Below are 24807 nucleotides of genomic sequence, written 5' to 3'. Positions count from 1 at the left end.
TTTGCACAGTTGATCTAGGACCCAAATGGTACCTATAAATTTTTGTCGCACCCTACTGTTTACACCCTTTCAATTATTGGGGCCCCTTAGCTCAATAGTGCCCAGGGGCCCCGTGTCGTCTTAAGACGGCCCTGGCCATCTCTATCGTCGTCCGAAGAAAATCGCTTCGAATCTTTCTCGAACGAGGGCCATTGATAGATCTCCTACTCGATTAGAATGACATTGAAAGATAAATGGTAAACAAACCATAGAGATGGCGAATCTTGATCCAGAGGGATTCCAACTCTAACTTACATCTCTACCAACGAGACGTAAGTGCTCTTGGATTTGGAGTCTTGTTAGTTTCGCATGATTTTTAGAACTCACATGAAAATCCGACGCCGTGTCTTAGCTTATTGCAGTACAGGGAAAATATTCCGTATTGATATTATCACATTTACAAAATGAGTTTTAATAAATGCGTTACAATTAACAGTGTTTTCCTTTTATTGATATTTTATTGATTCAAACCTCACATTTCGTACATCCGAGTGCTCACTGTTTAATTTTCATTAACTCGCTTTTGACAAAATATAATCTGCTGAACATCTTATACATTTCACTAAAATATCATATACATTTAAGTTACCATCAATAGTTTGCTTTCTCTTGGTAAATTGCATTGATTGTTTGTCTTACTTGCGCCAATTTCCAGAACGTGACCACGATATTTCCAAAAAAGTTGCTGGCTTTTTTTTTCGTAAAACCGTTTTTCCCTGAGGATACCGGACTCTAGTTTCTTCTTTTTTTTTGGTATGAGTTTTCATTCAATTAGTTTCGGCCGTTAATAGTAGAATAATTCAATTTAAGCTAGATCGAGTAAAAAACTTTTCAATCACCGAAAACAAAAGCGGGTTGTGGTTATCGCCGAAAAATGAACCCCTAAAAGTACCCCTGAAAGGAAAATGATTGCCTTCTGTTTAGTTGTTTTATTGAACTAATATAATACAACAGTCTAATTACAATAAAGTTTCTCGGTTTTCATTGCTTTCGTGGTCAAAATCCAAAGACTAAATAATTGGGGGGTTGTATTAGATGGATGTGCCTTTTGCTTACTGATTTATTGTTTGCTCAGCTTTTTCTATAAGAACTAAATTCTAATATCAACATCATCTTCGAAACTTAACATGTAAAAGATCTATCTAAATTATATAACTTTACAGTTCAGTACCTAAAATAAGTAATAGCTATCTATAAAAGAACAGACATAGTTGTAATTGCATAAATTAGCCGGATACATAATAATGGTTCCTGCAGCCTGGCATCTGGGGTAATCTACTATTCACGTAGACGGTGGATATGTTGTTTGTGTGGATTCAGTTCTAGTGCCTAGCATCGCACATCATCCACTTATCCGAGAACTGAGAAGGGCCAACGTTTCTAGTTAGCCGTTCCGTTGGTAACGTTCTTCTGCTGCTGGGTTTTGTATTGTTCAAACAGGTGCTTCAAATCCGCCAGCGCTCGAGCGATCTGCTGCGCGAAACGTTCCGAACTCTACAAAAACCAAACTTGTTATGCTGTGGGATGCTCGAGCATGTAAATAACTTACCGTTGAACCGCAAGATTTCTTCGAAGAAATGTGGAAGAAAATGAGGTCTTCACCAGCCACAATGTATGACACACCATAACCATCGTCGGCCACTGGACCGAAACCGCCACCAGCACTGATACAATCTGGATGCTTTTTCAGATCCATCTTTGCCGTTTGACCGTGCGGTGTTTGACTAGTGGACAGCCGCCACGGTTCGCTGAGTACCTCTTTCAGGAAGGGTGAATCCAGTTCCAGATATTTGGAAACCACATACAGACAGAACAGGTGTCGATCGATACCCATGCCACACATTGCGTCCTGGTAGCCCAGCTGATGACGATCGCAAGCCGCGTTCAGCAGTTTAACTCGTTCTTGAACCTGAGGTTAGAAGAGAATGTTAAACCTGACCAGATTTCAAAAACATTCGAAACAAATAGCACTCACACTACAGCTTGGATCTTCCATGGCTTTAACCCAGGCAGCCGATTCTATCGTACAGGGGCGGACAGTTTCGGTACGACCCTCACGGAACAGGCGGGTCATCGATGCTTCGTATGTTAGCGAAAACTTACCGGCATCACGGTAGTATGCCAGTTGCAAAGCCATCTGTAGAAAAGCGTCCGGCGAGAGACGACACTTCTTCATCAAACCTTTACCGTACGCATCATGAACAAAGATGCGCAGATCGACATCCTACGGAAATAATTTCACTCTAGTACTCAATACGTTCAAGGGTAGTGTGGGATGCAAATCTTACGTTTAGTAACTTCTGCGCGGCCAGATGAGCTTCCTGAATAGCGTCTAGCGCTTCACTGTTGTCCAGATCGAATGCAAGCCGTTTCGGCTTCGGTGGTTCGAACTCGGGAATGCCGAGAGTGTTTCCGTTTTCGTCATATCTGTAGCGCGAAAAAAAAAACAACTCGGTCAAGTTAGCGGTTCCGCTAGTGCTTTCAAAAAAGCAGTTGCGTGCAGTTTACAATTTTTGAGACATTAGTGGCATGCATATTGGTAATAGTTTTAGCAAGACTATCAACATAAATTTAAATAGATTTGAAAAATCTGGTTCTAAATCGAGCTGGGTTAGTAGCTTAGTTAGTGATCTAGCAGCACATTTTTTTACAAAAAGTGATAAGTTATAGTAATATGCAATAATATTCTAATAATAGTATGATACTATGCCTAACATTCCGTAAGGCTAAACACATGCTAAAAACTCAAGGTAGACTTTGCAAAACCACAATTAAACCATTGTAGATATTGTTTATCAACGAGGATACAAGTATAACAATTATTTAAAAAAAAACATTAAAAGAAAAGTATTTAATATTCTGCCATGTATAGCGAATGACAACACCTGCTTTGAAGAAGGATTGTACGACAATTTCCATAAAGTATGTCCTGAAACTTATTACTCTGAAATCGTATCTTTTATCCGAGTTTTTGTCCAAAAATAGTTTTAAATCGACAAATGGTGAGATAACAAAGTGCTTACAAGTTCTTATTTCATGCTTCCCATCGTGTGTCTATTCATGATATCTCGCATAGGTACTTATTGAAATGGTCCCAAGTTCTTTTTTTGTTATTTTTGTTTTCGATTAAAATGATTTCACAATACTTTTCAACAATGTTCATAGTGCATATCAGAGTAAACACACCCAAAATAGAAATTTCTAACAATGAAAGATCGATCGTGTTGCTTAATTGAACAGAGGAAGCAGACGCTTCTGTAGACACGCCTTGAGGTAGAGCTTCCCGTTTACTGTCCCGGTAGTCACGAACGATGCACTCCGTTTGCCACATGAGCATATCGCTTGCCAAATCATGCATTTATTGGCAAATTTTGAAAGTTTTAACTTCCTTACTTTCCCTGGAACATCAAACTTGTGCTGGGCGGTTAAAACCGTAGCCCCGGAAGCTGCCGGAAGTCTGCCTTGACGTAAGTCATGAGGAGACAATGTTATCGGCTGGCAGCAAGGCAAATCATTTCTTTAGGACCCAATAGTTGAAGTGGTTAGGTAGTTAGATTGAAATCTGCTCTCTTTCGTATTTCTAAAATTGAACTCTTAATTTCTCATAGCATAAGATCAAATTTACTGTAAGTAGATTTGATACTGATCAATTTGTGACAATATTCCCAATAAAAATAAAAAATGTAGATGTGTGACCATGGGTGACGTACGCCGGCCGATCCCCTTCCATATGGTTGTTTGTGCACCAAAAATTGAAGTTGGATACATAGAAATAATATGAATTATCCTAAAATAAACTAAATTCACAGCTACAACGATTAAATAGCGTTACTATCTCGGTTTTGGTCAGTCACAACGAAATTCAACTCAACAATTTACAAGAAATTTTGATTGAGGTTAGGAATGATGGAACAACAACACCTAACACAACTATTAATTCTGTAAACGTCCGGATGCGACGGAACAAGAAATGGTCCTGTGCTGTGTAAGCCTGGTATGGGAACATTTCGGTTGCACAGGGCTTAATGATCTGATTAAACTTGACGTGCACTTCTTGCGGCAGCGAACAGAAAATATCAGCCTCTACGTTCACCAAAGAACTGCTCAAAGTTTCAGCCCGCTTTCTGTGTGTGTGTATTAACCATCCTATCTCCCACTAGCTGGTAGTGATTTACAGAAAAAAAAGATGTTTACATGTATTGAAACACATTCATGCAAATAACTTGGTTCACGGATTTAGGTAGATGTTAGCTCAATTGACTTTCCGATTACCCATTTCGTATACAGTGCCAGACATGTTTCGAGGTCATCGTTCCATCAACCAGCTCCGCCTTAATGTAATGTTTGTATCAATTGGATTTTAACATTATGGTAAAACTTTCGATTCCTTACAGGAAGAAATCGACGCGTATTTAATGCATTGGTTTGATTTGTATATACATTTACACATGTATATTAGAAAACTTACCAATTTTCCAATTTTCTACTTTACTATCTTAACCCATTCATGCCCATGTTGTTTGTGGACAACAACGTTTTTAAGCAGCTATAGCTTTTGATTGAGGCAAGATTTGCTCACAAAAAAAAGTAAGCCTAATAAATGTGACTATTGGCTTTCATTTGAGTATTATCGGCTACCAGGATCAGCTCTAGAACTGAAGTTATTGCAATTAGTCTGATTGAACTCCGATGGAGCAGTGCTGCCAGGGACAGTTTACGTTGACGACGGAAAATGATTTTTTCATATAACTTTGTTAAGTTGCAATATTAGTGAAAACTGATAAAACTTATCAATTTAGATTATTTTTGGCTACGTTTTCCACGCAGTTGGACTATTGTAAATATTCTAGGAGAATTGTAGTGAGCATTGGAAGGTGAAAATTGAGCCGCTTCTAGCACTGCCATGGAAGGATCTACCTTTATGAAAAAAAGTTTTTCGAGTTTCTTGACCTCACCGTTCTCAAGAAAAAATAGTTATGAAACCCTACATGCACTAGAAAAAAGTTGGGCATGAAAGGGTTAAGCTACCAGTACACTGTTTATCATAACGTGAAATATTTGATGAAGCAAAATTTGATCAAATAAACGTGTTTGACAAACAAATTTGACAAGGCCAGTACACGAGATCAACTGTTTAACAAACTTTTTGACGTAGGACTACGTCTTTGTTTTCGATATGGGGGTGCACGGTCCAATTTTAAACGCATATAATTCAGCCATCTCACGATAAATTTTCAATTTTTTTGCGCATATCGCCCCGAAATACTTCTAAGAATAGATTCCAATAGATAAACCCAAAGATTTTTGATATCATGGCAATAAAAATTTAAATAATATACAACCTTGTCAAAATATCGCGCATTTACACACAGAAGATAGCGCTTCCCAAGCCCGGTACGACAGATCGGTGTACCTATCGCGTTACGCTTCTATGAATGACGTCATCGTCGACTATTTAAAGAATGGATTTGGCAAGATAAGCTCAGTTGCCTGTTGAACGGAAGGCGGTGCAGATCACTGCGCTGTGTCTTTTCACAGCCACACACCTAGAAAAAATCGTGTAAAATTACGTCTTCTAACCCTGACATATACGAGCGTCAAAAATCGCACAGCTTCACGTTCGATTCTAATTTTATATGACATTGAATTTCGTAAATCACGTAATTTTACTCCACATATGGCATTTGTTTTAAATGTTGATACGCATATTTTTATAGCACTGCGCATGTAAAGTACATATTTCATGTAAAATTAAACGGAACGCGGTTATATTTCGTCATTTCGTGCATTACAGTTTGGTAAATTGTGTCATGTTTGAAATTACGTCAACGATAAAATTCATATTTTTTGGTGTGCAGTGTAGCTGAGTGAGAAGTCCGTTACACTGCTTGTGGAGGTACGCTATCCAGTGCTATGCTTTCTTTGTGCTTGTTTCCAGCACACTTTTATGTACAATCTCGAACACAGTTATTCCTACACAAAATCGCTTGTACATTCGAGCTCCATTTGCAAACACGGTTAACGTAGCGTAGTGGTACTAGTTGTCTCTTTCGCTCTACCAATCATCATCAGCATTGACTCGTTTTGCTTTGTGCGCTTGGGTTCAATGTTTGAGGCGAATGTAGGTATATCTAATTTGTTGACAGGGTTACTATATTCACAGATTTTTCTGTAATGTCAGAGATTTTTTTCACAATTTTTGATCACATATTCTTTTTCATAGATGGTAGATTTTTGGCATTTTGATGAAAATTTGATAGATTTTTGGAAATATTGTGATTTTTCACATATTTTTCGGAAATTTATCACAATTTTTTTGGTAAAATCATATTTTTGACCGAAATACAGATTTCAATGTGGCATCCCTGTTTGTTAACGGATACATGCGTAACCTGCATGATAGCAATCTGTGCTTTAATTGCGCAAAGACGAAAAATTTTTTAGCAACAAATTTACGCGGATCGATGGATAGCACAGATATATGATTAAGACTTTTTACCACACACAATCGAAAAGTTTTACAATTTTTAAAAGCTGATCTTGTGCTCAGGGGCGGCGAAACACTTTACGCCCGAGTGGATAGAAAGCATAGGGTGAGGGGCCCATTGGTAAGGATTTTTTTCCCTTTTCGCAATGCACACGCTTACATTACATTCACATTAAATCACGTTCGTTTATGCAAATGGAATTGTTTTCAAATGTGTGTAGTGCGAGATACATGCGTTGTACATCTAAATTTTTTTAAATAGTTCAAAATTTCGAGTGGGTAATTACCCACTCGGTTATTTTCGAGTGGCTAGTACTACCCATACTACCCACGCTTTCCGCCGGCCCTGCCTGTGCTATAAAGATTAGTTTTCAGATATTAGTTCGGTCACGGTTTTCTGTCTCCATTCTTCAGATCATCTCAAATAAGTTTAAATGGATTCGATAGCCTACAACAAATGAAATAACTTGATAATCAAGAAGGTTTGGTTCAATATATAACATTCGATGTTGATTGGTTGTGCTTAAACTATTCGTAAGAAATATATTTGATTTATTATTACTCTAAATGTACTAAGAAAAAAAATATTTTACATTAAGTAGTATAGTCCTACGTCTACAGTTCGTGCAACCTCATAGGGCTGCCCCATGTAGTTTTTCATCAAATATTTGCATTGATGCGTTACCGGATGTTACGCCTAATATTGTTTGACAAACATAATAAAACAAGTTTGGTGGATCAGTACACTGTTTGTCAAATATAGTCAAACCGGCATACACCCAGGTTTTTTTACGCGGGGGATACGTACCGCGTCAAAAAAACCGCGTAAAAAAACCGCGTTAATTCGAAAATCCGCGCAAAAAAAAACTCTCAGCAAGACTTTAATATTTTTGGAAGTTTTTTTTGTGCGGATTTCGCAATTAACACGGTTTTTGCAAAAAATATTCTAAGTCCTTTTGAATGCAAAAGACTTAGAGGATTTTCGGAAAGATGGAAGAGACGGGTCTGGAAGATTCCTTATGGCCCGCACCCCAACAATATGGGTATTTTCGGAATGGTCTTGAAGAGTAGGTTCCAGAAATTGATCTTTGACGCCATTTTGAAATCAAAGATGGCAACTTCCGGTTTTAGAGAAATTCGCTATAACCCAATCAATATGAGTATTTTTGGAATGGTCTTGAAGAGTAGGTGCCAGAAATTGATTTTTGACGTAATTTTGAAATAAAAGATGGCGACTTCCGGTTTAGCGAAATTCGCTATAACCCAATCAATATGGGTATTTTCGGAATGGTCTTGAGGAGTAGGTGCCAGAAATTGATTTTTGATGTCATTTTGAAATCAAAGATGGCTACTTCCGGTTTAGCGAAATTCGCTATAACTCAATCAATATTGATATTTTTGGAATGGTCTTGAAGAGTAGGTGCCAGAAATTGATTTTTGGCGTCATTTTGAAATCCAAGATGGCGACTTCCGGTTCAGTGAAATTCGCTATAACCCAATCAATATGGGTATTTTCGGAATGGTCTTGAAGAGTAGGTGCCAGAAATTGATTTTTTACGCCATTTTGAAATCAAAGATGGCGACTTCCGGTTTTGCTAAATTCGCTATAACCCAATCAATATGGGTATTTTAGGAATGGTCTTGAAGAGTAGGTGCCAGAAATTGATTTTTGACGCCATTTTGCAATCCAAGATGGCGACTTCCGGTTTACCGAAATTCTCGCATGAAAAATATGGGCAATCGTCTTAATCACCCTCAAATATAAGATCTAATCATAAACCAGCAAAATGCAAAATATTTTTATGTGTTCATCCAGGAAAGTGCGGTGAGAATGGAAGAGAGAGAAGAAAGAGACGTATGTGGTGTGAGTTGGGGGTTTGAATTTATTCAAATTAAACATATTGCTTAAATTTAAGAAAATTCAACTGCTTAATTAAAACTATTTGTACAACTTCAACTTCCAAAAATACCAATATTGATTGGGTTATAGCGAATTTCGCGAAATCGGAAATCGCCATCTTGGATTTAAAAATGGCGTCAAAAATCAATTTTTGGAACCTACTCGTTAAGATCATTCCAAAAACACTCATATTGATTGGGTTATAGCGAATTTCACTGAACCGGAAGTCGCCATTTTGGATTTCAAAATGACGCCAAAAATCAATTTCTGGCACCTATTCTTCAAGACCATTCCGAAAATACCCATATTGATTGAGTTTTAGCGAATTTCGCTAAACCGGAAGTCGCCATCTTTGATTTCAAAATGGCGTCAAAAATCAATTTCTGGAACCTACTCTTCAAGACCATTCCGAAAATACCTATATTGTTGGGGTGCGGGCCTTAAGGAATCTTCCAGACCCGTCTCTTCCTTCTTTCCAAAAATCTTTGCATTCAAAAGGACTGTGTCGCTGAATAAGTTTTACAGCGGCACAGAGCATTTCAACACCATTATAAATACTTCAGGCGAGCTATTTCGAACGTTTAAATTGGCTGAGTCTTATATATGTCAGCTGGAGGAAATCAAAATCACAATTAGTGTGTGTGAAAGGAATTGCATAGAACTCTACAGCGACAAGGTCTACCCCAAAAAAGCTTAGGGAGACTTCAATTGGACAAAAAATGATTAGAACGGGAGTTTGAAAAAATATTTAATCCTCTTGTATTGTTGGACATACAAAACGGCGATGAACACGCTATGGATTTTAGTTGCATTTCTCGCTCACTTGTTTTTGTACTTTCTCACATTTACAATTAAGTGGCCACATTCCTCCCACAGCTCCGACAGGTGTGGTTTCTGCGCTGGCCTATGTGGAGAACTCTTTCGGCGTGTGCTTGCCGTTATGGAAGAACGAAAGGAACAAATCAGGTGCACCCTGACGATGCCAAATTTCTCCATTGCCTCACTAGTGCAATCTAACTACATTACATGTTACAAACGCACGCGGACGATGAGCGATCAGATATCGAAAACGCAGTGGAAGATGCTGATGAATTAAACATTTTCCTTTGGAACCAAAAATCGAAATGTGCATCAAGGGAGAGAATGGGAAGATTTACGTTATTAGGGGGTTGGGAGAGGAAAAAGTTGAAACGGGCGATTTGCAGAGCGTTTTCGTCGATTTATGGATCCGGATCGCAAGATGAAACAAAGTAGTTCGAAAGGAGAAAAGGGATCTGATGGTTTGCCGCTAAAGAAGGATCGTTCATTACCCATTCGGAACCGATGTCCATATTGTAATAAAGAGTTTGCGGACAAGTACCTGATGACGACGCACATTCGATGACACACGAGTAGGTTAAGGTTTAACTTATTTTCTTTTCTGTAAATTTCAATTATATACTGTTTACAGTTACAGGTGAAAAGCCCTTCAAATGTGTCCCCACTGTTCGAAAACATTCACTCAATCGATAACGCTGAAAATACACGTCAGGTTGCACACCCGGGAAAACTCCGTACGTGTGCGAATACTGCGACCGAGGGTTCACTCAATCCTACAATCTGACGGTGCACTTGCGAACCCAACACAACCAGATAATGGTATAAGGGTGCTTACATAGTGGCGGCGAGAAGCTGAGCTGGCGCTGGAACTGACATTAGAATGCGAGAAACCTGCTTGCTGCAAACCAAATGGGTGATGTCAGAGTGAAAGCCGAGCGGATCTGCGCCGACTGCCCGCTTTCACTTTGACATCATCCCTTTACTTTGCTGCAGGCAGGTTTCTCGCATCTCGCATGCTAATGTCAGTTTCTGCTCCAGCTCAGCTTCTCGGTTTGCACGACCCAGAGGGAACTTGGCCTTAATCCCTCTGTTCTATTATCGATGTTACGAGATATTCGTTAGGGAACATTGTTTGTTTGGGGTTATTCATTCATTCCACGTTTCACATAAAAGAAAAAAAAAAATAGTCCAAAATACACTTGCCCTCCAAGCTTATTTCAAATTGTTGCTGGTTTTATTATCCCCGCTTTACTAGTACGACTCGATTGATTTTTAGTTTTTTCTCGGCAATATATTTCACGTCACGCTCTTTTCCAACGGTCAATACGCGACATCACGGCCCTTTTGTGGTAATAATTAGAGCAGACACTCTAATGAAAAATAGGATTGACAGGATTTTAGTACGCTTTCAGCACCTTGTGTCACATCTTTATGTTTGTTATATAAACTAAGAATCCTCGGGCCCCGTGTTGATGAAGGAACGCTATGTGGGAAGCTGAGCTGCAAGCAACCGGGCGGGTCATAGGTGGTGAATAATGCTTAGTCGCGATAGCAACTAGTTGTGATTCGCGACCCGAAGCATGTAGTGGGGGCTGACTATGGGTGTGGTAGGACGAGGTAGTGGGCTCTACACGTTCTAGGCCTAAATACCACATGACCTAAAGCAGCCCTGACAAGGCGAGTTAGCGCCGCCTTTAAATAAGCGCTTAGCCCAAATCTCTCTCTTCCCGTGATTCTTCAGCGTTACTGCAAGGTTGGTGCATGCCTAGCTAACCGCCCATAAAAATAGAATGCTCAGGAAGTTCAACAAGAAATTTCGGATGGACAAAATTGGCACAGACGTACGCAACGGAAACGACACAAGAGTCTGGAAACTTGGGACATGGAACTGCAGGTCACTTAACTTTATCGGGAGCACTCGCATACTTGCCGATATAGTGAAAGACCGCAAGTTCGACATTGTGGCGCTGCAGGAGGTGTGTTGGAAGAGGTCTACGGTGCGGGTCTTTCGCGGGAACCACACCATCTACTAGAGCTGCGGCAATACACACGAGCTGGGAACAGCTTTTATGGTGGTGGGGGAGATGCAAACGCGTGTGATCGGATAGTGGCCGGTCAGCGACAGAATGTGCAGGTTGAGGATCAAGGGCCGGTTCTTCAACATCAGCATAATTAACGTGCATAGTCCCCACCTCGGAAGCGCTCAGGTTGGCCAGGAGGTGGAATACAGACCGGTAATTGGAAGGTTCAGCGCCCATAGCGAACGAGAACGGCCTAAGACTAATCGATTTCGCCACCTCCAAGAAGATGGCCATAAGGCCTCCTGCACCGATACACCTGGAAATCACCGCAACAAACAGAGACGCAATTTGATCATGTTCTGATTGATGGACGGCACTTCTCGGACATTATCGACGTAAGGACCTATCGAGGCGCTAAAATCGACTCGGACCACTATCTGGTGTCGGTTAAACTGCGTCCAAAACTATCCGTAGTGCACAGTGTAAGATATCGCAGCCTGCCGCGGTGTAACCTGGACCGACTGAGGGAAACCAACGTCGCGACAACGTACCCGCAGCATCTTGAAGCAGTGCTGCCACCGGAAGAGGAGCTCATAGATGCTCCCTTTGAGGACTGCTGGACCAGGACTAAAGCAGCCATAAGTAGCACTGCGGAGAGCGTCCTGGGATACGTACAGAGGAGTCGATGGAACGATTGGTTCGATTGGACGAGAATAATGCAGCACGCGCAGCGATGTTGCTTCAAGCCACTCGTCAGAACGTGGAGTTATATCGACGGAAGCGAAAACAGCAGACTCGTCTTTTTCAGGACAAAAAGCGCCGCCTGGAAGAGCCTGAGAGAGGAGATGGAGCTGCTGTATCGCTCTCAGGAAACGCGGGCTTTCTTAAAGAAGCTGAATGACTCTCGCAACCGTTTTGTGCCGCGGGCCGAAATGTGTAGAGACAAGGAAGGTAGCATCTTGACGGACGAACGTGAGGTGGTCGAAAGGTGTAGGCAGTACTACAATGAACATCTGAATGGTGCGCAGGCGGACAATCGGGCGTTCGAGGAGGACGATTATGTCAGTGTCGCAGCCGACGGGGATGTACCCGCGTCCACTATGAATGAGGTTAACGAGGCTATTCAACGGCTCAAGAACATCAAGGCAGCTGGTAAGGATGGTCTAGGAGCTTCAAGGTGAGTCCGGAAAACTGATGGAATGCATGCACCGAATAATTAAAATAATCTGGGACAGGGAACAGCTACCGGAGGAGTCGAAGGAAGGGGTCATCACCCCGGTATACAAGAAAGGTGACAAATTGGACTGTGAAAACTACAGAGCACAGTCACAAATGCCGCCTTCAAAGTGCTGTTCCGGCGCCTATCACCACTGGTAAATGGATTTGTCGGGAGTTATCAGGCCGGTTTCATCAACGGCAGATTAACAAACGACCAAAACTTTACTATACGACAAATCCTCCAAAAATGACGTGAATACCAGATCCCTACACATCACCTATTCATCGACTTTAAAGCCGCATATGACACGGTGGACCGTGTGGAGCTATGGAAAATGATGGACGAGAACGGCTTCCCAGCGAAGCTGACAAGACTGATTAAGGCTACGATGGATGGTGTAAGGTGTTGTGTCAAAATTTCGGGCGGCCTCTCGGGTCCGTTTGAAACACGCAGGGGACTAAGACAAGGCGATGGGTTGTTCTGCCTGCTGTTCAATATAGCGCTGGAAGGTGTAATGTAAAGAGCGGGGTGCAACATGCGGGGCACGACTTTCACGAGGTCCAGGCAGTTCGTGTGCTTCGCTGACGGCGTGGACATAATCGGTAGAAACAAGGAGACCGTAGCAGATCTGTATACCTGATTGAAGCGCGAAGCAGCACGAGTAGGACTGAAGATAAATGTGCCTAAGACGAAGTACATGCTGGTTGGCGGAACCGATCGCGATAGGGAACGCTTGGGCAGTAGTATTACGATCGACGGCGACGAGTTCGAGGTGGTTGACGAGTTTATCTATCTAGGCTCATTGGTGACTGCGGACAATAACACCAGTCGGGAGATCAGAAGGCGTATTATGACTCCCCCCCTCCCCTCCCTTCCCTCCTAAAACTTTCAGCCCGCTCTGATCGAATAACTCGTGACGGACCCCAACGCTGCAAGCAACCCTCGAATGCCAAATGAAGCGCTATTTCCAGCAATCGAGCCGCTCTGGAAGAACAACTGAAGATGGTAGAGCAAGAACAGTTTCTGCGGGAACAAGAACTGCAGGAAAAGAAGGAGCTTAAGCGTCTGGAACTAGTAGAGACCGAGCGCCAGCTGATCGAGAAAAGATAGCTGGTAGAGGAAGAGAAGATCATTAGTGAACGGAAGCTGGCAAATGAATTGGCTTGAAGAAGTTGCAACAAAAACTATGGCGGGAATCGTTAGAAAAGAGGAATTAAATTTTGCGACAGCTAGTGTAATCTAGCAGCAGAGGCGGACCACTTCTGGAACCAAGCGATCGGGTGAAAAGTTGGCTAGCGAATTAGGATAAGTTAAATTCGGCCAATACCAGTGCACACTTCAACAGCAAAGCTTCTTTCGTAGGCTTTTCGATGTGTAATCTCTCTCCGGATCCTGTGACATCTTCATTGGTCCTTCCAACACCAGATCACCAACTGAAATCTATTCCACTCTGTTAGCTCTCACTCATACTCGTTCAGACATGCATACATAAGACAACTACTCGAATGTCCGATTTCAACCAGATAGCATACGTCAAGGAGCATCACAGTGCGAAAAGGAATAGGCGGTTCCACTGCCACAACTTCTCCCAGCTAATGGATACCAAGAACAAGCTGGCGTTCTCTCTCAGCAACAAAACGAAGCATGGAAAGTACTATGGAAGGAATTGCCCAGCTTCAACGAGTAGGGGAACTGGTGGTAAAATGAACACGTTAAGCAAAGTCATTATTTTCTAACTAATAAGTGATTGAGATACTACAATCACCTCATACGTTTCTTGTTAGACATGTTTTGTACATATTTGGTGAAAATATTTCGACATAAACACAAGTTTTCAAACATTATTCTTGATTTCAAAACATGTCCAAAAAAGAGACATGTTTATAGCGTGTGGGTAAAATGAACATGTGCTGGTGGTAAAATGAACACCTTCTAGTGACCTGCAAAATGTTCTGTATGTATGCAATGCTTAGCGCTGAAAAGCAATTTCCGAGCAATGCTGATGTCCCAGCGGCTCATGAGCATTGCATACACACAGGGAATTTTGTAGGCAAAAAAACTTGTCACGGAAAAATTAAATTTTCATGTAATACTAACCAATTTACAATTCTGTGACATGGAAACACATCTACAAACTTGGGGTTATCCATAGGTGTTTAAAATTTAAGGATCTGTTGGAGAACAGTGAAGATATAGCAACTTGAACTTAGCCATTAATTTTGAGGCTTGGTACTTGGAGCAGCAAGATGGTTCATATTACCCCCACTACAACCTGTTCATTTTACCCCCTAAGACATTTTATTTTCTAGAAGGCGTTCCGATTGAGCCGATTTGTCCTGATCCCTACTTATTGCTGTGAAATATCTGCAAGAGGTTCAACTACTGTCATGTAACACCATTTTCACAATAAAATTAAAATTTCACCACAAAAGACCTTATATTCTACATGCCGAATTTAACATCAGCGACAAACATGAATGCCGATTTTGGTTTTCATGATATTTATTTCACATTCGACAGCTTTTTATCAAAAGAAATTATTTCAATATCCTTTGAATACTTGGCAGGTCACGTTTCTGTGAAGTTTGTTCTAAATTTAACTAACATTGACTTGATTTGGCTACCTGTTCATTTTACCCCCCCCTGTTCATTTTACCCACAAGTCCCCTACCTGGAGGGCTGACCTGTCTTCGTTAGCAGCTATGAGCAGTCCACGACGACCTGTGGCTGTTCGGATACTGAGAACCTTATTCGTCTGCAATGATGCTTTGGAGTCGGTGGAAAACCCCTGTGTACACTTGACGGCAGACCAGAGCCCTTGATACGAACTAAACAAGATGTACCACTTAACGACACCAAGGCACGATCGACTTGAAACACCAATGCAATTGGGACCGGCTCTCCAAAACCTAGTGAATCATCTAAAAGTGGCTGGTCAACACGACCACTTAGCAAATCTAATGCTGATGCAAGAGTTATTGGAGAAACTTCATGGATCGATGGGATTGAGCTGGGCTGAATTTAAGGAGTGGCACAAGTCAGGTAATTTTGAACCGAGTTCATTCCAGGACTCCTGACCGCTGCCAGCGAGGAAACCTATGATCTCCCGGGATTAACGAATACAGTTCGAACAGACAAGCGGAAACTGAAGGATGCTAGCATCGTCAACGCCCACATACACGTACCGGAGTTTTACAATACACAGAGGGGTAGAACAAAAATCGCCACGCAGTTAACTCATGTTTCGCATGTAGGCGTGACGGTCATCGCGTACTCAAGTGTGATCAATTCATAGAAGCCAGCGTAGACGAACGGTGGAAAGTAGTCCAGCGGAAGGGTTTCTGCAGGAATGTCAAAGTAGCTCTGTCTGTCATATACCGGATGTGGATTTTAAGGATGTCGACAAAAAAAGAATAACCGTCTTCACTACTCCTCCCTCACCAATCGTAACGGAAGTATTTGATCTAGTCACGTTCCCTATGCAGAGTTCGATTAGCCACTGTTTCCTGTATTACCTGTGGTTCAGTACGGAAAACGGACTCTCGAGTTATATTCGCTTTCACCGATGAGGGCTCCTCGTATACCTCGTATACAGTCGATCGAGCAGATGCTTGACATTTCCGGTCTGAAAGAACCATACAGTGGACTGGAAACGTGACTTGAGTTGAGTCCGAATGTCAGCATGTGCAGCTAAACTTTTACAACCAAAGCGGGGATCCACGGTTTCACTTGAACAATGTCCGCACAGTGCGTCGCCTTTTTCTAACCTCAAATCCTCAACTATTACGATCTAGCACGCCGCTTCCCGCACCTGCTGGTCGCCCTTGAAGGGCTACGGTCTAGCCACAGTTGTTGATCGGGTGGGACAATCTGCGACTCAGTGTTTTTCTCAAACTTCGTGATACATCTATAGATACATCCCCGGGCGACCAACCTCAACAGCAGTTGTCAATTTCGGAGCTTCGTGATTACTTCGCGCTGGAGAATCATGGTGTCGCCACCATGAAAGCAACACTAGAACCTGATGACGAAAAGCGAGCGAGGCGGATCTTGCAGGAGACAAACCGGGGCACAGAAGCGGAAGCGCCAGTTCGCCGTATGATGTCGTTGCCGCGAACATTTGAACGAGAACCATTGCTCCTCTTTCGCAGGTATTGATGTGCCAGTTTTCAGTTGATGTGAGTGGAAACATAATAGGAATGTTCCAGCATCAATCGTAACGCTTCCTTTTTCGAGAATGCCCAACAGATTGTCCACGCGTCTACATTATGGACGCGGCCACTTTCGGAGCGACTAACTCGCCCGCGTCGGCCTAGTTCATGAAGAATCTCAATGCTCAGGAGTTCTCCCGAGAATTCGCACGCGCTATGTGGACGATTATCTGGACAGCTTCAGGACGATTGAAAAGGCTGTTGAAGTAGTCAACGAAGTTAAGCTGTCGCACTCCAAGGGCGGTTTCACATTACGTCACTTCTTGTCGAACGAGGTGGATATCCTGCGGGGGATCGGTGAGGTAACTAAGGAAATAGCTATATTTCTGACCTTAGAGAGAGGAGAAAACTCTGAGTCAGTACTGGGAATGAGTTGGTTGACGAGAGATGACGTATTCGTGCTCTCCTTTACCATGCGAAGAAACCTTCAGAAAATTCTGGACAACGAACACCCCAAGTAACAATCGAAGTTTTATAGCATGCTACAAGTGCATTCTATGTTTTATGAGTGGCTATAAAACTACCATAAAACCTCAATTGTTACTAGGGAAATTCCCACGAAATGTCCACGGGAAAAATTGGATACAGGACATATGAACTAGAGGATCAGGATGCGATGAACAGATTTCACAGGATATCTACGAGCGAAGGTAACAATAGACGAAACTGTTCCCGCAATTCAACGAATTACGAATCTAGCGCTGCTACTTTCAGTCGTCCTTCCCGAAAACCTTCGACAGTCTTGCACTGCACGATTTCGTGAATGCCAGCGAAGTGGCGTATTCATGTGTTGCGTACTTTCGTTTGGAAGCAGAGGAGAAAGTGCAAGCCATTCATCAAAACCAAAATTACTCTGCTGAAAACACAGTCGATCCCAAAACTCAAACTGAAGGTGGCTTCACTCAGTACCCGATCTTGGGCCGCAGTTCTAGGTGAACAATCCGTGATTTCGAGCACAAAACATTCTGCAGAAAGTTAGAGCCAAGTGACCCGAAGAACAATCGGTTCCTGAAACTGGCGAAGAACTTCGTCCCATCCATTTCAATGTGGGTCATTTCGGACGTCGATCATGAAGAAGTAGAATCCTACTTCTATACTAACAAATATCCTCCTTCCGTGATAGTTGTGGAGTGCGCAGTAGTATATTGTCTCTAGCAAAAGCAAGTATCGGACTACCATTTCTTCCCTTTCCTTCTGCGATCTACGTTCGGGCCTGGCCGGCGCCGGAATTGATCAATAAACACTTTAGGATTACCAGGAGTTGCACATTGAAATATGTTTCGCTACTCACTAGGGCATTGCAAAAAAAATTTTTTTTTGAATTCTCAAAGGCCCCCCTCTCATATTGTGACAAATGTCAAAGTAAGCTCAGATGCCAAATTTCACATCATTTGGACAATTTTAGACCCCCGCCCACTTCGCTTGAAATTTTTTGAAATTGGTACTATGGAAAAATATGGAGGAAAAATACATTAAATGCTATAACTTTTGAAGTAGCAATCAGAAAATTAAAATTTATACCTCTTTTGGAAGGAAATAATCTTAGTATTTGAATGGCGTAGTATTTGTTTCTTAAAAAATACGGGAAAGTGGGGTACTGGGTCATTTTGGCCCCAAAATCCCCTATTTTTAATGATTTTTCTACTCCGTGATGCAAATCATACATATTTTGTAGTTTTTCTAATGTAAAAAAAATCTCAGAAATCGAACGGAACCCTTTTGACCTTAGTCCGAATACAAGAAGTTGGGGTTAAATGGCCTTTTGACATTCATATTAAACTTCATCATTTTCTCGTGAATATATCTCTATTATTCTTCACTCAATTTTCATAAACTATACCTTGTTGAACGTGGAAAATCCTTAGGATTATAACAAAAATAGATTCGTTACCGGTAAAATTCAGGAACATCAAATTATCTGACATATAGTGTCGATTTCACATTTTTATCATAAAATCGCACATATTAACTCCATTTAACAACAAAATTCTTATTTAATTTACTACTTTTAGTGTAAAATATGCTTAGGGATCACATGAGAAAAGTTTCATTGAAAAATAGGGGAAGTTGAGGTATTAGGACAAATAATGAAAAAAATGAGATTTGTAGAGTAAATATCAAAAAGCTTGATGTTTCTGAATTTTACCTTTAACGTTTTTATTTTTGTTTTATTCCCCAGAATTTTACACGTTCAATAAGTTACATTTTATGAAAATTGATTGAAGAATAATAGAGATATATGCATGAGAAAATGATAAAATTTAATATGACTGACAAAAAGCCCTATAACCCCAACTTCTCGTATTCGAACTAAGGTCAAAAGGGTTCCGTTCGATTTCTGAGATTTTTTCACATTAGAAAAACTACAAAATATGCATGGTTTGCATCACGGAGGAGAAAAATCATCAAAAGGGGGATTTTGGGGCCAAAATGAACCAGTACCCCACTTTCCCGTATTTTTCTAGGAACAAATATATCTTCATTCAAATACTTAGATTATTTCCTTTCAAAGGAGGTATAAATTGTAATTTTCTGATTGCTACTTCAAAAGTTATAGCATTTAATGTATTTTTCCTCCATATTTTCCCATAGCACCAATTTCAAAAAATTTCAAGCGAAGTGGGCGGGGGTCTAAAATTGTCCAAATGATGTGAAATTTGGCATCTGAGCTTACTTTGACATTTGTCACAATATGAGAGGGGGGGCCTTTGAGAATTAAAAAAAAAAATTGCAATGCCCTACTACTCACAAGCATAATTATCTTCCGATTCTCTGTGCAACTACAGCTAATCCAGATCGATAACGGAGTAGCAGCAGCCAGGGGTGGTCGCACAAGCTCAAGCTCCATTTCAATCTGGGTCATTTCGCTCAGAACACGAAAGTCTCATGGACCAGATTGTATCGTGCAACCAGATACGTATACCGTTACCTCGACAACCTACTTCGGAAGAGCAAGGGCCGACATCTGGAACATGGCATGCTCACCCAGAATGAGCTACAATGAGCTGAGCTTTGGATGATGGCGCAGATCGAGGTCTTCCCGAATGAAATTGCTGTACTGACAAAGTCCCAAGGCCTAGCAAAAGACCGTCACTGTGCTATCTATTCAAGACCTGCATCTGGTGCCGCTGTCCCAAAACCACCAGTCATGGCTCCGCTGACAGAGATGCGACTGACAGCCTTTGTCTGACCAATTACTTTCGTTGATCTGGATTACTTCGGACCGGTACTAGCCAAAGTGGGCAGTAGCAATGCAAAACGCTGGCTAGTTTTCTTCACCTGTCTGACAACGGGAGTTGTATACATTGAAGTGGTGCATTATCGCGGAGTCTAGCATAATGGCAGTACGGCGATTCGCATCGTTACATGTTGTGGTAGCCAGAAGGGTAAATAAGCAATTCCCTACGCAGTTTTTTTTCTTTTAAGGAAGCTTTCTTCCACGCAGCTAGTTGCAGGTTTTCTCAATACAAGTTTGTTTTGCATTTGCTGTGGTATTTATAATTTTTATCCTGCCAATATGCCAAAGATAGGAGAAGCTGCTATAACCAACGGTTTTGAACGGGTGGAGTAACAATAAGAACAGGAAGAAAGCCGATTGACTTTTAAAGGGTGGGGCAAACTCGTTTTTTTGTTCCATTTGGGGTCCTAATCAACTGAGCAAAATTTGGGGTCGATTGGTTATAACAGGCATAGCGCATTGTGTTTGAAATTTGTATAGGATCTTTTGTTCGAGAGTTGTCCTATTGGAGCTGTAGAACTAGGGTTTCGGCAGGCTCTCCTTTAGAGCCACTCACTACAACTGCAGACAGGACGGAAAATGTCACCCACTAAAACACTGCTTAAGGCCAACTGCAGCAGGCCGCGATTCTGAATACGATATTCATTGTACGGTTCATATATGTGCGGGTGTACGGACTTCACGATCGCGTGTATCATCGCGAAGGGCTCGAGCGTTTGTGCGTTAACGTGTTCGATCACGGGGGAGTTTGTAAGTCGCGTGTGCTAGCGTGTATGTAATTTCGCCTGCATAAATTCGATTTTATAACCGTGTGGCTATTCGCACATACGCGTGTGAAGAGAGCACTAGAAGAGAGTTCCCCCATATCACTAGAGTTGCCGGTCATGTCGCCAGGGAATGTACTGTCTAGTGAATATGAGCGTCATTTTTTTTTATTGGACAAACTGAAGAGGCATGACTTCCTGACGTGACCAAATCATGATCGCGCGAGCGGTAGGTTACTGATTGAGACCGTTTTTGTAAATTTATAGGTGCTACAACGTTCACTTAAATACCGGGTCGTTTTAATGTTGGTGAGATCGCGGGATTAAATATGTGTGCATGATTGCAATTGCATGTTCGCGTTTGGAACCAGGTTTGTGTTATCGCGAATGCCATGAGCGTTTGTACGTTTGAAATTAATTTATCCAATCCAATTTTCCCGAATGAATCTGTTCGAATACACTAATTGAACACCGGAAGGATCACCCACTATCCCATCATATACACCAGTTCTGCATCCATTCCCTGACCTAACTGTCACAAATACTCAGACGACCACATACATAAACAGACATACGACTAGCACATAACCATTGTACACTAGTACCAAAAACACAATTACCACAAAACTGACCATTGATAGGCTTCTACTTTTATATTCCTTTAATTAGCCTGTGCACAATGACGAAATCGGCCGATAAATCGACATACAATAACCTCCACTGCGAGCCGCGTCCACCAACACTGCCATTAATCTGCGGAACAATGTTTACAAACGCGCACAGGCTAATGGTTGATTGCGAGGTGTATACAGGTGTACACATTTTTTTTTCTATGTATGCATCAGCTGTCACTTTTTTCGGGCAAACAAGAAGAATGAAGAAGAAAACAGAAGCACGTGGTCTCATACTTCATTCTGATTGGTTAGTGATGTAAACAGTTGCTCTATTGCGATCCCGGACGCCATACTTATTTTTACCACATGCTTACAAGCTTCGTTTCGCATGGTCGGTTTGTTGATTATGTGCTTCGCGGTCCTGGGCCGCCATGAATAATTTCACTAGCAACAAACCAACACACTCAAACTTGACGAATGTGAACACCTATACTATAATGCATCTCGGGTTGATTAGGACTGGTGCAGGGTATCAAAACACAAAACATAAAAAAGGTCCGCAAGCCCTCTCGATCTCCTCGATGCACCACTATCAAGGCGTAATGCAATAACCATCTTAAAGCAATTGTCTGTCAGAGGTATTTTAGCATCGATGCACGTTTGTAATACCGTCAAACCCATCAACCTAGGGGAAGGCCTAAGGTTAAAAACTCTACAATCAAAATAAAAAAATACTACTAGTGATCCGTTACGATGGGGACAAAGTACTTTGAACTTTTGTTTTGTTTGACTCGCGTCAGGTGACACTGAATCTTAAGAAATAGGAACAAAATATTTTTTGCGTAAGCGATATCAACTGATGCCCCATTGTGTTGTAATTTGTAAGTAATCGTGTGTTTCGAGTGAATCATAAACAGTTTTTGATATGTTTGACCAATGTACAAGATATGCGTTATACAAAATCTACGTACACAATATAATTCGGCCAGTTAGTATCGGTACTATAGAACACTTTTCGTATGAACTTTGCTTATTACAACTAATACAAACGCAATAAACTGAAAAACAACATTTCGTGAGGCAAGCACACATTATTTCTCTCAAATGCTTGTATCGAACAGAGCTCCGCATTACCTTTGATTCCTAAAATATTAGTTACTTTTAGTTAACCCAAAGGATGTATTTGAGGTTCCAGGTTAGTGGGCAGTGTTGTTGGTAGTAAATGACAGTAGCGTTTGTTCCTTAGCACTCTAGAAAGCATTATTGAAAACCATTACCGTTTTTGTATCTGCTCCTCTGCAACAATGTTCTCCCACACGTGTGCCAGCACAGGTGCATCAGCCCTGTATGTGGTAGTTGGTTATGCAATTGTGAATTATTTCGTTTGATGAATTTTGTTTGAAGAAAATAAAAACATAAGCTATAAGTATCGTACAAAATATAAATAGATCCTTGGTAGCAGTATTGGGTATGGGAAGACGGAGAGTGAAGATGGTCAATGCATTATGACAATGGGCGAGTTATGGAAATGTGTATGTGACAATCAGCAGACTGTTCATTTTAAGAACTGAGTAAAGGTATAGCATATCTACCAGCACCGCACAGTATAACTAAACAAACATAGACTAAATCAATATACAATGGGTACGCAAGCGTGTTTCTTCCTCCCAAACCGGAAACGAATACCGCAATACCGAAGCGCGCAAAATATGTACAACAACTGAATGTCTCAAAAATATCTACAATATAGTGTGAATCGTGTGCAGTTCTACTGTGGAAAACTTTAATTACCGCGGCTGAGCTTCTTCCATGATCAACATTTCCCAGATGTGTGACATCACTGCTGCGTCCGCCCTGAAGGAATCGTTTATAATGTTTTTGTTGGAGGGGAGGTGCGTATGTATGTTCGAACATCGAGATGGGCGAGCAGCACGTGGGTTGCCCGATTGAGAAGACAAATACAATGAAAAATACATTATTGAAATGAAATTTACAAGATTCTGACACTGCGGTGCAGTAGACTAGATTATCTTCTTCTGCTGATCAAATCTGTGTGGGACGTTGGACAATGCTTATGGTATATAATACAGAGTATTGCCAGGATGCTGAAAATGGTTACATGTTTCAACTACAAGCGTGTCTACTTACCAAGTATGTTCGGCGTTAAATCCAACCTAAAAAGATATATCACAATTTTAGTAATGTTGTAGTGTCGTAATGTATGCATTGACAGTACCCTAGCATTACTTCCTATGCAAACGGTGAAACTCTTGTCGAACCACCGATCATGTCCGTTTCCGTGCAGCAGGTTTCTTCCGAACTGATCCAACTTCTCCGGATGCGCCATATCGAACTCGAACGGTTGCTCGTCCAACGACAGCACAAATGCAGAACTTTCGATCAAATGCAGCGACGTCTTGTTGACACCCTTGGCAAACACCGATTCGCGAACTTTAGCCCACTTGGTACGATCGCCAGCCGTCAGCGAGGCTAGCAGTTCCTCCCCAGGTTGTGGTTTATCATGGCTGTGTAAGATCTCCTCGATTTGAATCTGAATTTCGCACGGGCGTAAAATGCGACCGTTGTGATAGATAACGACCTTGTAGTAGCAACCTCGAAACAGCACCACAATGTGATTGGAGTCCTGGTAGTGGACAATTTTGTCACTTTCGACTCCGGGAACACGCACAGTGTTGAAGATACGTTCGTATTGCCAAGAGCACAGTGGCACCAATCCTTGCACCAGAATAGGCTCCAGCTCTTGTCGTTCAACAATTCTTCTGAACTGAAGCAGCATATTGATAACATTAGCTGCGCGAGCGCTACGAACTGTAGTCGGTTTCGTAAATATAGCATCCATTCCGTAAAAATTGCTGTTCACCATCAAAGCTCCACGACTACGCAGATAAACGTACTCCTCCCACCAATCTGAGACGTAGTTGGTTGACCACCAACTCTTCAAGAGCAAATAGCGCTGCAGTTTAGTGGCAATCCCATTCTGAAACTCATTGGCGAGACGTTCCATGCGTGTGTAGTTATCGTCGTCCAGCAGAGGTTTAACGGAACGCAGATACTAAAACAATATGATTTAATAAATTCTGATACGTTTTCAATTTAATAATTGTGAAACTTACCCTTGCCATGGTGTCTTTCACGCTCGGTAATGGCAACCGGGGAAGGGAACCCTGGAAGCTGTACAATCCCGGTTTATTCCACGTTGCTAATACCTTGACAAAAAGTGCCCACACTCTCGTCTACAAATGGAAGGACAGAACGAACAGTGAACAACCCATAATCCCTTGGCTACTACTATTAAAGAATGTTTCGTGCAACGTACCGGCAGGGAAACCTTACTACCCGGTGCCCTCTTTTCGTACATCCAACCTTTGTACATCAGCAGCAGCTTCAACGAGTATCGCATTGTGTAACATATGCACAGCCAGAAGAAAAGCCCCGCTAGACCGCATGCCGTCACCTGATAGCCCACTGTGTCGC

The 24807-nt window shown here is 41.7% G+C and overlaps 1 protein-coding gene across 4 annotated transcripts in view; it reads right to left on the bottom strand.

The window, feature by feature from the left end:
- Positions 1 to 462: 462 nt before the first annotated feature.
- LOC131679021 (carnitine O-palmitoyltransferase 1, liver isoform) overlaps positions 463 to 24807 on the bottom strand; it is an 87665-nt gene continuing 63320 nt past the window's right edge. For 2 of the 4 annotated variants that reach the window (XM_058959536.1, XM_058959535.1), the window contains exons 4-13: positions 24650 to 24806; positions 24447 to 24566; positions 23549 to 24385; positions 23461 to 23486; positions 23104 to 23166; positions 22590 to 22655; positions 2328 to 2466; positions 2015 to 2263; positions 1589 to 1948; positions 463 to 1533 (exon numbers count right to left, since the gene is read on the bottom strand). In XM_058959536.1, coding sequence (XP_058815519.1) covers positions 1420 to 1533; positions 1589 to 1948; positions 2015 to 2263; positions 2328 to 2466; positions 22590 to 22655; positions 23104 to 23166; positions 23461 to 23486; positions 23549 to 24385; positions 24447 to 24566; positions 24650 to 24806 — 2131 coding nt within the window. In that variant the 3' untranslated portion in view covers positions 463 to 1419. The remainder of the gene's footprint in view (positions 1534 to 1588; positions 1949 to 2014; positions 2264 to 2327; positions 2467 to 22589; positions 22656 to 23103; positions 23167 to 23460; positions 23487 to 23548; positions 24386 to 24446; positions 24567 to 24649; position 24807) is intronic. The other 2 variants (XM_058959538.1, XM_058959537.1) reach the window with 2 other exon arrangements.

The sequence above is a fragment of the Topomyia yanbarensis genome, chromosome 2 (assembly GCF_030247195.1).
Source record: "Topomyia yanbarensis strain Yona2022 chromosome 2, ASM3024719v1, whole genome shotgun sequence".
In the NCBI taxonomy this organism is placed as follows: Eukaryota; Metazoa; Arthropoda; class Insecta; order Diptera; family Culicidae; genus Topomyia; species Topomyia yanbarensis.
This window is presented reverse-complemented; position numbering and strand designations above follow the sequence as displayed.